This window comes from Vigna unguiculata, chromosome 5 (genome assembly GCF_037176805.1).
Source record: "Vigna unguiculata cultivar grain cowpea cultivar isolate G323 ecotype 2 chromosome 5, ASM3717680v1, whole genome shotgun sequence".
NCBI lineage: Eukaryota > Viridiplantae > Streptophyta > Magnoliopsida > Fabales > Fabaceae > Vigna > Vigna unguiculata.
Window position 1 is genome coordinate 25,383,829 of NC_140796.1, and position 16,864 is coordinate 25,400,692.

Sequence of the window (16,864 nt, forward strand, 5' to 3'; positions counted from 1 at the left end):
ATATAATCCTATACTATTTGGCTTATAATAGAAGGTCCAAAATAATCCTATTCTAATATTTACAAATAATCTTGGCCCAAGAAAATAAGAGCTTGGCCCACTTAACAACTAAGACTCACATTTTTTGTGTGCACTGGCCATGGTTAGGGTGTTTGCCATCATCCTCTCCCTTTTTAGAAGGATCTGTCTCGGATCTACATGTTTCTCCATCACAACAACCATTTTTATTTGTCATGTTTTATCTTCCCTCTCCAGGATCAAACACCATCCTACAAAAAACACCAAAAAAGTGTTACGTTGACAGATATCCAAAGAATGTGGCTCCTATAAGTTTTGAAATGGTTGAAATGTCAAGAAGGGGGGTTGAATTGGCTAGTTAAAAAATAAGGTAAATTTAATGGCTTAAAATTGTATTTAATTGAATCAACCCAACAAACAAGTAAGGATGCAAACACTTCTAGACTGGACACTTTTAACTGATCAAAAATAAAGTTAGTCGATTGATTTTATTAAACAGATGCAGTACTAGTATAATCAATTGATTGAATCACAAAAGCAGTTGACTAAAATACTGGGGAAAATGCAGAAATGCATATTTGTGATTTAAAGCAAGATCAATGTAAAAGATCGGTCAAGATAGGTTCCAATGAGTATACAAACATGATCAATGCTACAAATAATGCTAAAACACCCAAGAATGTCAAAAAAGATGGTTTTTATCACAATTATTTAAACTTTAAATTGCAAAACAAGAGAGAAGGGTTAGAGAAAAGAGTAATGCACAAGATTTTTATATTGGTTCACTCAAACCTGAGGTACATCTAGTTTGTCAAGGCAACCGAGCCTGACATTGCACTATTTCAAAAGATTTACAAATTTTGCACCCTTACACTTTCAAAATATGCAAAAGTACACACAAAAGACTCTTGAATCACACAAGAATCAGTCCAGCACAGCAAGACACCTCTTGCAGACTGGGAAAACCATCAGGCACACACACAAAGCTTAAGAAAGATCAAACCTCAGTGGTAGCATAGCCCTCTCTACAACAACCACCTTCTCCAAGCTTCAAACACCAAGCAAAATGCTCTATGAATTGATCCAAGATCAATCTTCACTAGCTGCAATCTGTATGATCACGAAAGAGAGAAAATTTCCAGGTTTCCAAAATGATTTCGCGCTAAAAAATGGTCTTTCTACCTCTCTTTCGAAAAATACAACACTTATAGTCAAACTGTTATGAAATTCAACAAGTTAATTTTCAAATCAATCGGTTGATTTCACTTAACTTAAATGAAATCAATCGATTAAAAAACAAATCAACTAATTGAATAAGTCTTAGTTTAGACTACTACATCTAACATTTTAATCTGTTAAAAATACATTCAACAGATTTAAAGACACCATTTAACCTATTGAAAAATATTTCAACAAATTAAAAGACACAATAAAAACCCTATACATCTAATTAATGCTAAATGGTCTACAAAGTGAATTACAATCTTCAAGCTTGTTTTCTCCATGATTGATCCATATAGAGGGCAGGCATATAAGGCTTGATCAACTTGAGTAACATCAAATCTTCGTGTTTTCATCAATGTAGACATGGTTCCAAGGCAATGGCTTCAAGTTCCTTCTTCAAAGTTTCATCAAATCTTCAAGTAACACACCATCTAGGCTACTTATGTCAACAACTCCCATTGTCCATACACCTTTTATTACTTAATTCATTGTTCGCCTTATGTTGTATCCATATAATTTTGAAGATATTTCCTTTTCAACACAAGGTTTATATTGGTGTTGTTTTTCTTCTTTAAAGAAATAATTAAGACAAACCTTATTTTGATTGACACACAAGTCTTCTCCTTTTAAGATTACGACTCTTTTGCTAGGACAATTAGAAGTCTTGTGTTTTCTACTTAAATGCTTGGAATATGTTATTTCACTAGTTTGGACATAGGTGGACTTTTCTTTTTCTACTTTTTCTTTATTTTTCTCTTCTTCTCTTTTATTTTTCATTTACACTTGATCCTTTACCACTTGGGTAGGTTTTAAAGGAGGAAGTACAAATTTTTATTCCTAGTGAGTGAAGGTTATTTAACTGGTTCACATGGATTTCTTATCAAATAGCTAAGGTTCCCCAATAAACTAAGTGAAAATGCTAGGGCCTACGTAAGACATAGGAAAATTAATTTTATTTATTAAAATGAAATTCAAGAGATGAAGTAACATATTTTATTTTATTATTTTATAAGAAAATGAGGTAGCTCAATTGGCTAGAACTTGTTGGCAATGAAGGTCATAAGTTTGATTTTCACCTAGTACATTTATTAGAATTATTTTTAATAATTATGGAATAGGTTAAAGGTGTAGAATTATATTTATTTTACTAAGTTAGATTTATTAAAGTTGTTGTAGTAGCTTAGTTGGTCATAATATTTGTTTTAAATATATAGGTTATAGGTTCAATTCTTGCCTAGTCTAATATTGTAATTTTTTTACAATTAAATGGAACTTTGGAAGATGAAGAGCAAGTTAATGTGAGGCTTCCTGAAGCTACTACTTGTTGATCCCACCTAACACTAACCTACGTTGGTTTCGTTTTAGTTAATTAGTGTTTTGATGTGGGTGAATAGGTTACTTGGTTCATGCCTAGGTGTTTTTCTAAGTGTTGATTGCATGCTAATTTGGAAATTGTTGATTTCTATATTACAAAAATTGTCACCTTCTCACTTACTATGTTGATTATTGTTCCTGCGGAGAACAAATAAGAGATGTCAGACATAAATGTCACCTTACCTCAATCCATAATCTCCTTAGTAGGCTTCCTTCTGGCTGGCATATGCTATCTGCTGGTGTCTTGGCTTGGACCGGTTTGGACCCAAGAGGGGTTACCTACGAAGAAGACTCTGATGCTCAAGTCAGCAAAGAATTCTCAGAAAAGTCAAATCTCGTGATTAAGGGATTAATGAATGCATACCTTTAATTGCTGGGGTTCATGCGTATTTATAGCTTATTAATTATGTCTGGCCACGTCATAGGCTGGGCCTTTGTTTGGGTCGTAAGTGGGCTTGGGCCAAGCCTAGGACCCCTAGCTCGATTATTGTGGGCTTTAGAAGCCTTGCTAGTAATGTTTAAGTCTACAAAGGTCGTCAAGTTCTCGTTTCCTCTTCTACAGTAGACGGTTAAGGCCGCCTATTCTCGTCCGTTTGATTTATCTGGTAACTATTCATATTCCTGGGGGTTATGTAGGCGGATTTTGCTGTTATAGTTATGTTAGGTCGCCTAGGTGCGGTACAATTATAGTTAGAACTGGTATAAAAAGTCTTTTCTTTATTACAAAATTGTCACTGCACCAACTTTCTATGTCATTTATAGCTACAATTGGTATAGAAAGTCTACTACTTTATTATGAAATTGTCATCACATCGATTTCTATGGTTGTTCTATTGATAGCTGGCATTATACGTGACTTATTATGCTGGATGGATTAGAATTGGCATAATAAGTCGTCATAGAATGTTGATTTCGCACTAGTGTACATTTCGAGAAGAAGAGTTTAAGAGCATACATGTCCTCTTAAAAGTTTCTTTCCTATTTGCTTTCCTAAATTAAAAAATACTTGGGATTAAGGATTTTGGAAATTTTGTCTTTCCATTTTCTCTTGAGTATATTTGCCTCGTACCTTTTAAGAAGAAGTCTTTCATTTTTTCATGCTCAAAGAGTCAATCATGTTTGTCCTAGTCGGCATCGCAATGGGAACCACCATGTTTGCAACAAAAAGGGGAAGAGGAGAAACTTTTCAATGTCACCCTACAGAGAAAAAGAGTCTATATAACTCAAAGATTATTTGTCTCTAATGCCAACAACCTTTTTACTTACTAGAGGGTTTTTTTTTTTTTTAAGGAATCATGAAAAGAAGAAAAAGTAGAAAAATAAAGAAAAAGAAAAAGAAGCCATTGGGGACATACCTAAACAAAAATGACAATGAACAACAAAGGAAATGACGAGTAGAGAAGGGAAACAAAAAAAGACTCTCATAAAAGTTGGAAAAGTAGAACGTGATTGAAACAAATAAAGTGAGAGTGATATTTGAATGTAAGACAACTAAAATGCTTCAAATGTTTAGTATTTTGCATGAAATGATGAGACGCTCAAATATTATGTCTTGGACCATCGTGGCATCAAAAGTCATGAAAAGTAAAAATATTAACCTCTTAAGTGATGTAATGTCTCATAAAAAGAAATAATGCATTATTAAGGATGAAAATGATTCATTAATGGATATTTGGAATTACACCATCATGAGACACATCATAATATAAAATTTGAATAAAATTGGTCACATGAAAGATCACAAAGCATCATCCTTAAAAGATGATTGTGAAAATACAACTTCAAAACTAACCAATCAAACTAATGTTGGACAAATACTTAAGCTTATTCATCCAACAAATCGATCCACCTACACCTTCTTTATGGACTTTGAACCTAAAGACTTATGTACCTATTCGTATTAAATGCAAATGTATATTTAACAATACCATAATATCTAAATAAGATCAAAAAAACCGAAATAGCTAGCATACCTCAGGTATTAACTGATATTCAAATATTAAATAACCAACTATATCTTTTTGGTTACAAAGACCTTATTCAAGAAGTGATATTATATGTACAAATTAATTCACAAAAAGTACTCACTTGATTTTTTTCGTCCATTCCAATACTCATATATTCTATAATTTCTCTAACTTGACAAAATCTTTTATAGATGAATGTCCCCTTTATCTTTATACACAATTCAACGATTAATCTTCAATACAAGTTTAGTTTTCCAAATATATTCACCTCAAAAAATTACATTCCATTTCAATAAGAATATCACTACACATAAATCCGTAAATAATCAATATAAACGATAATAACAAGATAAAGCAAAATAATTTTTCTTTTTTATTCTGGAAAATTATCTTTCGAACAGCCAAGATTTTGTTCAATAATTATTTGATAACTTCACTTTAATAATAAAATATTATGTTTAAACGAGTTAATAACACATATATTTAAAATTTAAATTAGTTATATAGTCGTTGTATAGAATAGATTGGTTGTTAACATATCATAACTTTATAAAAATAAACGAAATTTGCACAAAAAGTATGCATGTTCGAAAGAAAGAAATATATAATTTTTTTAATATAGTTAAAGTTCATAATATTACAACATTTTATGATTGAAATTTATTGATAATACTTTCAAAATTAAATGGAATAAACTGTTTAGAATATCAAATATTTATAAAGATTAAAGAAGTAGAATTTTGAATTGTACGGGTGGAATTCTTGGCATACGGATTTTGAAAATATCTAATTGAGACTACGCTTCACTCTAAAAAATATCGAATTTTATTTACAACACAGCATATTTAGGTAAAAATTTATATTACATGTATTTAATTTCTGTCAGGATCCTTAAATGAATAAAATTTTAATTATAAGTTTTTAAAGAAACATATATAAAATTTATATCTAAAAAAAGGTTTACATAGTACATTTAACTAATTCAAAAGAACTAAAAGATTAAAATTATTTAAAAGGAGAACAGAGACAAGAAACTAATAAAAAAATAAATAAAAAGTCAAACTGCATATATCTCTCTCTATCATTATCATCATCATTATTTTAAGCATAACATTAAGACTATCATCGTCGCCATAACTAACATTACCTACCTCATTACAACTAAAGGACATTAGAATACGAGATTTACTCCATTATTAGTGCAGTGGTACTTTTGAAGTTCTGAATTTATGATAAACATGCATATAATTAAAACCATTATTTCCAGATTAGGTATTATGAATATTTATCTTGTGTCTATCAAATCATAAAATAAGTTCCGAACTGCATTTTTTATTGAGTTAGCATTATTAGATTAATTACTTAAAAGTTAAAAAAATAAAGTATATTTAAATTAATATTTATTTTAACTCTTAAACGAATTGATTTTAATTCTAAAATAATATGAGATTAATAAACAGAAAATTATTTATTATATATTTTTTAATTAAAAAAAACATTGTATTTTTACTGAGGCAAGAAAGTGTTCTAAAATAAATATCATTAATAATTGTGTTATGGAGAAAAATATCATCAGTCGTTGAAAAACAAAAACGTAGTGCATTTAATTTACAAACCGTAGTATCATTAGCTAAACAGAAAGCTACAAATTACCTCACAAATTGAAACGAGGTATAAAACAGGAATCTTAAAACGCAATATTTCATTTTAGTTAGGGACGGGTCACCTCATTTCTATGTCATGAGTTCAATATTAGGGGTGAAAAAGAGTGTCGGAAGAAGAGAGTCACTAGAAGTGATAAGGTTTATGATGGAGATTAATTATGGGGAAGTACAGTGAAAAAAAACTCTGTACCAAAAATATAATTATTAAAAGAAATTCACTTCAATTCTCGTCAGGCAAACCTTTTTGGACGGTTGCTCCGACGAGACCCGGACGCTATTCGGGTCTTGACCCGTTCAAACTCAGTGAACCGGCAGGGGATGGTGATTCCACCGTCGTGGTGGAACCCGAACTCCTCCTCTGCCTCCTTCAGCAACTCCCCGAACAAAGGATGGTTGAAGTATATTACCGGCACCAGCACGCGGTGCAACTCGCCATCCTTCTGCCCCACGTATACGGCGAGATGTCCCTTGGGCACAGTCGGGTCCCGGTCGGATCCTACCACGGAACCAGATCCCAATTGGGCGTAACCCGACCCGACTGATACTGGGAAGAAGGACTTGGCGGCCGCCGTCAGCTTGCGACCCCACGAGAGGAGTTTAGCGATGGACGACCGAGGAGAGTTGCCCAGGCGATGGTATCCGGGTCCGCTCCGGACCCGGATCTTCCTGAAGACCCATTTGGAGACCCGGATGAGGCGCTTCCTGAGGTTGAATCCGCGAATCTTGGACATATTTGGGGAGAGGGTGGATAAAGATTTTACGGTGTGGTGTGTGTGGTGTATGGTAATGAAAGTGAAGAGGACCGTGGGTGTGTGTATGTGCGGTGGTAGATGCTAGGGTACGGTGGGTTCATGAGAATGGCCAAGGGTCTGCTATCGACATCGCTAGGCGAAACTGTGTGAGACAAATCTCAGAGAGCGATGTTGGGATGTTGGACATGGTTTTTAGACGCAGTTTAGTTTCATTGACGAACAAAAAACTGAACCATGCTCTCTTACAAACTTACGTGGGACAACGTGGGAACGAAGGTCGTGTCTGTTTTGCAGGGAAGACGTACTCCTTTGGCTACTGGGATTTGTTAAGTGGTGCAAAACATTTTGGGCCCTTGCAAGGACACTACTAATGTATATATACCAAAAGTCTAGGAAAATAAGACTTTTTTGTTAGTTAGCTAGCTAACGTACACGCTATTGAAGTGTAACCTTGTTTAATATCCGTATGCTGTTGAACGGCGTTTCATTTTATGGTTTATATATGCCAAATAATCTTTTAATTTTTTTTTGCAAAAATAAAATCAGTCCATTTTTTTTCCCGGTAAAGTTAATACCTTTCATTTGCATAATACTATTACAAAATAATAACCACAAATTGTTAGAAATTACACTTTCAAAAAATAAGATAATGATATTTTGACATATTTTTATTTTTCTAATTCACTTTTAATTCACCACTTCAATCGCCCTTCAATTATTTATTTTTATTTTTGTAGTGGTGTGATGTGATGATCTAAGGGTGACTGGAGTGGTAGGTTAAAATTAAGTCAAAAAAAGTGGGTCAAAATATCATTATCCTTCAAAATATTTAAGTTAAAATACATTTTTGGTCTCAATTTTCTTAAGTTTTGTCAAATCAGTTATAATTTTATTTTTGTGTTCAAATAGGTCTAAATTTTCCTCAATTTTGTGTAATTTGGTCTTTGTTTGCTATAACACAACTTAAATTGACGATAATGAATTGTGACTTGTTACTGTCACTTGTCACTTCGTGATTTTTTTTATATGTTTTAACTTTTTTCTAATTTTATTTAAATGTCCACGTGTCAACCCAACATCTTGTCACGTGTCAAAATCAATCTTTTATATTAAATTTAGTTTCTATATTTGTTGTTTTTGTTGAATTTAATCCTAATTTTGTTTATAATTGAGCAATTTTGTCTCTTTCAAAATTGAGACCAAATTTAATTTTTATGTAAAACTTATAACGATGTTTTGTTAAAATTCACATTTTTAATAAATATTTTTGGCGTAAGGTTACAATTATTTAAAATTATAACGATTTTTTTTAAGGATGAAAACTAACATTATTGATCTAAAATTTTAAAATTAGTCTTTCTCCTTAAAATTATTGTTATAATTTGAACTAATTGTAACCCTAAACAAAATTATTTAATAAAAATGTGAATTTTAATGTATAAAGTAAATTTGAGACTAAATTGAACAAAAATAACAAATATAGAGATCAAATTGAATATAAAACATTAACTTTAACATGTGGCACGTTGGATTAACACGTTGACATTAAAAAAAACAATTTAAAAATTAAAAAAAATTAAAAAATTTGAATATAAATTTTTTGAAAATTTTATATTCAAATTACACCATCATGAGACACATCATAATATAAAATTTGAATAAAATTGGTCACATGAAAGATCACAAAGCATCATCCTTAAAAGATGATTGTGAAAATACAACTTCAAAACTAACCAATCAAACTAATGTTGGACAAATACTTAAGCTTATTCATCCAACAAATCGATCCACCTACACCTTCTTTATGGACTTTGAACCTAAAGACTTATGTACCTATTCGTATTAAATGCAAATGTATATTTAACAATACCATAATATCTAAATAAGATCTAAAAAAACCGAAATAGCTAGAATACCTCAGGTATTAACTGATATTCAAATATTAAATAACCAACTATATCTTTTTGGTTACAAAGACCTTATTCAAGAAGTGATATTATATGTACAAATTAATTCACAAAAAGTACTCACTTGATTTTTTTCGTCCATTCCAATACTCATATATTCTATAATTTCTCTAACTTGACAAAATCTTTTATAGATGAATGTCCCCTTTATCTTTATACACAATTCAACGATTAATCTTCAATACAAGTTTAGTTTTCCAAATATATTCACCTCAAAAAATTACATTCCATTTCAATAAGAATATCACTACACATAAATCCGTAAATAATCAATATAAACGATAATAACAAGATAAAGCAAAATAATTTTTCTTTTTTATTCTGGAAAATTATCTTTCGAACAGCCAAGATTTTGTTCAATAATTATTTGATAACTTCACTTTAATAATAAAATATTATGTTTAAACGAGTTAATAACACATCTATTTAAAATTTAAATTAGTTATATAGTCGTTGTATAGAATAGATTGGTTGTTAACATATCATAACTTTATAAAAATAAACGAAATTTGCACAAAAAGTATGCATGTTCGAAAGAAAGAAATATATAATTTTTTTAATATAGTTAAAGTTCATAATATTACAACATTTTATGATTGAAATTTATTGATAATACTTTCAAAATTAAATGGAATAAACCGTTTAGAATATCAAATATTTATAAAGATTAAAGAAGTAGAATTTTGAATTGTACGGGTGGAATTCTTGGCATACGGATTTTGAAAATATCTAATTGAGACTACGCTTCACTCTAAAAAATATCGAATTTTATTTACAACACAGCATATTTAGGTAAAAATTTATATTACATGTATTTAATTTCTGTCAGGATCCTTAAATGAATAAAATTTTAATTATAAGTTTTTAAAGAAACATATATAAAATTTATATCTGAAAAAAGGTTTACATAGTACATTAACTAATTCAAAAGAACTAAAAGATTAAAATTATTTAAAAGGAGAACAGAGACAAGAAACTAATAAATAAATAAATAAATAAAAAGTCAAACTGCATATGGATCTCTCTCTATCATTATCATCATCATTATTTTAAGCATAACATTAAGACTATCATCGTCGCCATAACTAACATTACCTACCTCATTACAACTAAAGGACATTAGAATACGAGATTTACTCCATTTGAAGTAAAATATCGAAAGTTATCTATATCTCTCTCTCTCTCTATATATATATATATATATATATATATTATGCATTATTAATATATAAATTTATTTTGATTATTAAGAAACACATCACAATTTTACCTTTTTTCTGAAATTAAAATATTATGTTTAAATAGAAAATAGTAAATAGAGTGTAATTATTGTGTTGTTAAAAGAAGTAGTGGTTTTGTGATGCTTCTTCAACGTGATGAATTATCCAATCTCAGTTTGCGCGAAGGTAGGGAGAAAATAACTTCTTAAAATTTAAACTCGATTTACTAATTTTTCTGTTTATCGATAATTTTTGAATAATAAAATAATTGAGTATTATTTATAAAAATTATTTTTACTTCTTTACCTATTTTGTAGGTAGGTCGTTACAAATATATTTATTGATATAAAAAAATGGTTTGATTGATATATTTTAAACAGTTATTTTGATATTATTCAAATAATAAGTAATATAATATAGAATTATTTCTTATTTATCTTTTAAAATAATTTAATTAAAAGTGTTGTAATTTTTTTTTCTTTTTACATATACAATAAATAAACATATGTATAGATTATTTAAAGATGAGAAGAGAATTAGAGTTATTTCTAGTAGAAGAGTGATGAACACAGGGAGCAGACCTTTATAATGACCCCATTAATATATAATTTTTAAATATTTTTTAAGAATTTAATATTTTTAATATATTTTATATATTTAATATTTAAAAAAATTATATATCTATATTTATATATAAAAGAAAAATATTCTTTTTGTTGTCCATATCTATTTTTCAATTTTATCTTTTAAATAATTTTTTAAAATTAAAATAACTATTTATCAATATTATGTGATTATTTGTTTAATTTAACAGTTTTTAATTTAACTGTTTTTTAAAACTAATATTATAAATGAAAATTAATTATAATAAAATTATAAAAATTATTATATTTAATTTTATAATTATAATAATAACAATAATTTTTATTTTTTATTTTTTTATTATCATAAAAAAATAAATACAATTTTTTTATTAATTTATATAAGAATTTTAGGATTATTCTATTGATCCCTATTTTCATTCAAAAATATTGATCCCTATTTTCATTCAAAAATATCATATTAGTTGTGAAACCCCTTTTATTCTTTCCTTTCTCTTTCCACTCCCTATTCACCGAAAACACACACTAGCTCAACGTTCTTTCTCATTTTTTCTGCACTGGTCTCCTTCACTCCCTCAAACCAGAGGACTACAACCCCTTCTGGCCCATCCTTCTTCCTAATTGAAGCAAACAAGTCAGAAGGATCAGTCCAGGACTTCCCTTCCTAGCTAAACCTGCATCCTCTCATCGTAAGTAGAATTTGCTTCTCACTTCTAATCATTTTCGAATTCTAGAAGTTTTTCTTTGGCTAGACCGAAATTAGGGCCCTATCCTTATTGTGTGAACCTCCATTTCAGTCCCTTAGGTTGTAAATTGGGGTGTTTCACTGTGAGAAGCCATACTTGCTAGTTAGTGATCAAATTAAGGTAAAGGAAGCTAACTCTTCACTCAATTTTCGTGTAAAATGTGTCTCTGAGTGATTGGATTGCATGATCATGTGTTTAATTGATGTTTGGAACTGCTTGTTGGGTGAAATTGAGTTTTGGATGAATTTGTGTGGCTCTGCATGTGAAGAACAGATGGGAATCCTGGTAATTTCGCCCAGGTGAGCAGCTCTCGCCTAAGCGAAAATATCAGAGGGTCGCATCTGTCACTGCGCAAGGACTCGCCTAGGCGAGCTGGGGTCGCTTAAGCGAGAGATCCTCTCGTCTAAGGTTTGAACCAGCTTAGCCTAAGAGAGAATTCACTCATAATTATTGAGTTGCCACTATAAGAGGTCTCGCCCAGGCGAGAGCAGCTCGCCTAAGCGAGACAACTCTCTAGCTCAGGCGAGATCCTCTAGCTTGAGTGAGATTCACTGCAAAATTTGATTTCCTTCTCTGTTTTAGATTAAATGAAACTGTGCTAAGTGGATTGATGTGATAATTGTCTATCCTGTACGTGAGTTTTATGAATAATAGTCAATGTGATGGAATTGTGTGAATTTGGTCTGTATGAGAATGTGATGGAATTAGGATTTTAAGGGAAATTCTAAAGATGATGGTTTTAGTGAATGTAAAGACATGAGGACTTAATTTGGTGGTATCCTGACACTCCTATAACCATTAAGACTCATATAGAGTATAATGGATTATGTCAGGAGGAGTAGTAGGAGGTCCTAGTCTTTGGACCCGATCCGTCATAGACGTGAAGGGTGTAAGATCCGTGGAATCTAATTAATTAATTAAATAATTAATTAATAAATGCGGGGAGGTAGTGTATTTATGACATTAAATTCTAATGAGTATGACGTGGAAAAGTACTAACTTAATTGGTTAAGAGTATTTTATTGTGTGTGAGGACTTAGGTTCGAGTCCTATGTGTGTTGAATCGTATGTTATTTAATTTCTATTGTTTTAGCATTATGTTGGAGCATGTCTCGCGTGTTATAATGCTTGAATGGTACATGTTAACAAGAAATATGAGTTGGCTTGATGGTTTGATATTGATTTGGCTTTAGCATGGGGTGGGTTCGAACCTTGGTGGACTCAATTTTAAACTCACTTTTTGTTAATAAATGGGGTGCCTGAAGATGAATAGGTGAAGAAGACCTGCTGAAAAACCATTAATGGGCCTTGAATAGAAATAAAAACCAATTTTCGTTCATTTTTATTTAACCATATTAAAGCTTCATATAAAATGGCAAATTGGGGGAAAATTGAGGGTTTTGGCAAGCTGAACTGTTTTCCCAAATAGAGAGCACGAGTTTTAGGGTATTGGCAGAATTGAGGATTAGGCAAAGTAGGGAGTTGTTGGTGTCTTTTTTTTTTGGAAGCTTCAAGTAATCCACTACTAAGCCAAAAGATCCAGGTTAGGGGAGTTGAGCCGAATTTTATGTTTATCGTATTGTCCTGCATGATCTTTGATGAAACTATGTTCTGAATTTCGTGCTACTCATGAGGGAATTAGGGGTTATGGGTTTTGGTAATGTTTTATTGAATTTTTGGCCTAAAAACATGAATATATTGGGGTTATGCACTGTATATGTTGTGATCGTGCAAAGTTGGGTTGCTAGGGGCCATTTTTGTGTTCAATTATGCTCATATATCTAATGAGATTGTGTTGAATGAATGGTATGAAATTGGAGTGTATTTTGGGTGCGATTACTGTTGTTGCGTGCGTGAAACAGTGCCAGAGTCTGCATGTCTCGCTCAGGCGAGCCAGGCTCACCTAGGCGAAATATGTAGGGACTCATAAACCTTTTTCTGCTCGAAAATTTCGCTCAGGCAAGGTGATTTGGTCTTGGGCGACAGACCTTCTCGCTTAGGCGAGTGTGTCTCGCCTAAGCGAGAACCCGTGTGTGTCTTGAGTAATTTGGTTGCGCATCTCGCACAGGCGGGATTGGTTTGTTTGGGCGAAAGTGTGTCTCACTCAGGCGAGGGCCTCTCGCCTAAGTGAGAGTTCGAAGAACATTCTGATGGTGGCTCAACTCGCAGCCCAAGCGAGGGATGAGATTTTTGGCGAAATGTAATCTCGCCCAAGCGAGTGTAACTCGCCTAAGCGAGAGTTCGAGGCTGGTTCTATGCATGGTGCTCGCTTAGGCGAGGTAATCTGGCTTAAGCGAGATGGACTGGAGTGCTTAGGCAAAGACTTGAATATTAACAAAGGATGGTAGGATTATGTGTTTAAATGCATATGATTATGTAGTATTAAACTGATTGGTGGTGGACTTGGGGATGTGTGAACTATCATGCTTCTTGGGTATCTTAATGGTGGGCTTGCTGGTGTTCCATGGGTTGTGGCCTGGAACATATCCTTGAGTTATGGCTCGGGATAGGGGTTAAGCACGTGGCATTCTATGGGTTGTGGCCCGGAATGACTTCCCTTGAGTTGTGGCTCGGGATAACGGATGAACACGAGGAACCTTTGATTTGTGGCTCGGGTTGGCGAGTGTTGCCGGTATGAGTGTGTTGGTTGTGGCCAGTACGGATGGGTTTAGAGGGATTGCCCTCTCAGTGATTCACTGACGAGTTTGGTAGTCCTGGGACGTTACGGACTATGTTCGTATTTGGGAACTCCACCTAGCGTTACGGTGTGTGATCCGTAGCATGGTCCCCGCACGTGCTCTATCGGTTGTGGCCGATAGGTGTGGCAGCAAGACGCCTTGAGATACTTAATAGAAGATGTAGAACACTACTACCATGGTTGTGGCCATGGGGAAGAGTTGGAACAAGTCTCCTTGATGTACATTGATATACATGGTTGTGGCCATGTGGAAGGAAGGTAACGAGTCTTCCGCGAGGTGCATAGATATGCATGGTTATGGCCATGTGATAGAAGAAGGGGAAAGTTCTTTGGGAAATGAAATGATATCATATATGGTTGTGGCCATGCGAGATAAGAGAAGAGTTTGTGTTGTTGGTGTATTTATTTGTTTATACATATATATATATATATATATATATATATATATATATATATATATATATATGTGTGTGTGTGTGTGTGTGTGTGTGTGTGTGTGTGTGTTTGGTGTACTTTTATGTTTTATCTTTTAGCTCACCCTATCTGCTTGTGTTTGGCGATGATCGTGTACGCAGTACACGTGAGCAGATGATGTTGCAGGTGGAGCTGGTGAGGCTTAGCCGCTGAGTGGGGGAAAAGCCTGGGAGTTTTATATTATTCGACTTTAAAATATTTTGTAAACTCTGATGTGAGGCTTTTTAATTATGTACAGTTTTTATGGTTTATGAACTTTGGTTATATTTGGAATTAATAAAAAGATTTAATTTCCCGTGTTTTTGGGAAATGATGTATAATTAAATGTAATGCAATTAATTACTTTTCTTTATTTTATTAATATTCGTAATATCCTAACGGGATGTTACAAAGGGGACTTACCCTGGGAGTGGTTGGGTGAATACCCCTTGTGCCCAAAACTCTGCAGAGTTTGGGAACTGTCACAGGTGCAAGCCACCAAGAGCTCTAATGTCACTTACATAATCCGGATATCGAGTCTAGAATTGTGAATGCGTGTTATGATTGTAGTGATTTGAACAATTATGATAAATGTGATAAACCTTGATTGGTGCTTAACTATTAAATTGCATGATTTCTCTTTATTTAAGTTAGCTTACCCTTCTTGCATATGTTTGTTCTGTGTGTCTTTCTCTTTTGCAATGATCGCCCTTAACGATTGGCGTGAGCATCTAAAAGTGCAGGTGAGGATACACCCCTCCTGGATAGGAGTTGAGTAGTAATTGAGCGCTTCCAGCAGTAGCTTTCACCCTTTGTTTTGCTTAGATGGTTGGGTGTTTTGTAACCCCTTTCTTAGTTAAGGCTGTATGTATAGGCAGTACATGTATGGTTAACTAAGGATGACTGTATTGATACTTTATACCGGCCTATTCCTATCATTTGCTTGAATTATCATGATATAATATTTTGTTTGATAGCATAAAAACTATTAAAACGGGATGTTACATTAGTCTTCTAGTTCTTTTAAGTCTCATTTTGGTCTCAATTTTTTAAGAAATGATACAATTTGGTCATTTCTTGTTAAATTTCTTGAATCGGATCAATGATTTTTCATCAAAATTGAAGTTTTGAATAAGGATGATATGCTTTGTACATAATCCTAGTTCAACTTTATGCCGATAAATGAACACGGATATGTGAAAAAATACCTATACGACACCACTACGTGGAAAAATAATTATTTTTAGACGAAAACAAATAAGTAAAATTTTGACGTGTTAAGTTAAGTCTATAACTGTAATATAGACAAATAAAAAGGAAATAGGGAAATGAGATGAAGAGAAAAGTGAATCACAAAGTGACCAATGTGAGGAATTAAGGTGTGTGGCGCGTTCTTTTTAATGGTTCTTCCTTCTCCGATGGTGTCGTGCTGCTTGCAAACACAAATGTAGCAGATTTTATTTGGTGCAACATGAAATAATAAAACAGAGGGTTTTTATATAGACTTTTTTTTTAAAAATTTGAGAATAAAAAAGATATCAAAGTTTAAAACAATAGTAAATTCTAATTTCGTATCTGAATTAAAGAATACAAACATATTTAATCTTTAATTTAATATTAAACAATTTTATTTATCCTTTTAAGATTAATTTATAAACATAAAATAATTAATTCGATTGTAATAATTTTTTTCTTTTTTTCTCTTCACGTATACAAAACAAATAAATGTATGCATTAATTAGTTAAAGATGATAAGAGTAGAGTTACTCTGTAAATAAAGAATAATATTTAACTTTTATAAATAAATAATGAATAAAGGGAACTAAAATTTTGTGTGGAATGAAGAAAATATCTTTCTTAAAACTTTCAATAATTGTTTTATTTGAGTATTACTTCAAAAACATTGATTATTGCAATTAATGCACCTATTTATATTAAAGAGTCTAATAATGACATAAATTAAAAAAGTTTGTATTCATATACAATAAGTATTAAATGGTCGTTTGTATTCAACATTTAGTAAAAGCGCGTGGGACCACAGATTTAAACATCTCAAAGCAACTTCTTACAATGGTATTCTTGGTTCTTTTTAAACCACTTTCATTTCCAAATTTTAATAGAATATATTACTAGTGATTTGTTAACATTTTTTGGTGTTAAAAAATTTCATTTTCAATCT

At 32.0% G+C, this 16,864-nt stretch overlaps 1 protein-coding gene across 1 annotated transcript; it reads right to left on the reverse strand.

The window, feature by feature from the left end:
- Positions 1–6,372: 6,372 nt before the first annotated feature.
- LOC114184022 (auxin-responsive protein SAUR36-like) lies at positions 6,373–7,393 on the reverse strand. Its single transcript, XM_028071249.2, has one exon. The coding sequence runs from the start codon at positions 6,976–6,978 to the stop codon at positions 6,478–6,480; it is 501 nt and encodes a 166-aa protein (XP_027927050.1). The 5' UTR covers positions 6,979–7,393; the 3' UTR covers positions 6,373–6,477.
- Between the last annotated feature and the right edge of the window lie 9,471 nt (positions 7,394–16,864).

Bases quoted from the DNA above. Each gene is read 5' to 3' on its own strand.
- LOC114184022 (XM_028071249.2), bottom strand. From the start codon at position 6,978: ATGTCCAAGATTCGCGGATTCAACCTCAGGAAGCGCCTCATCCGGGTC.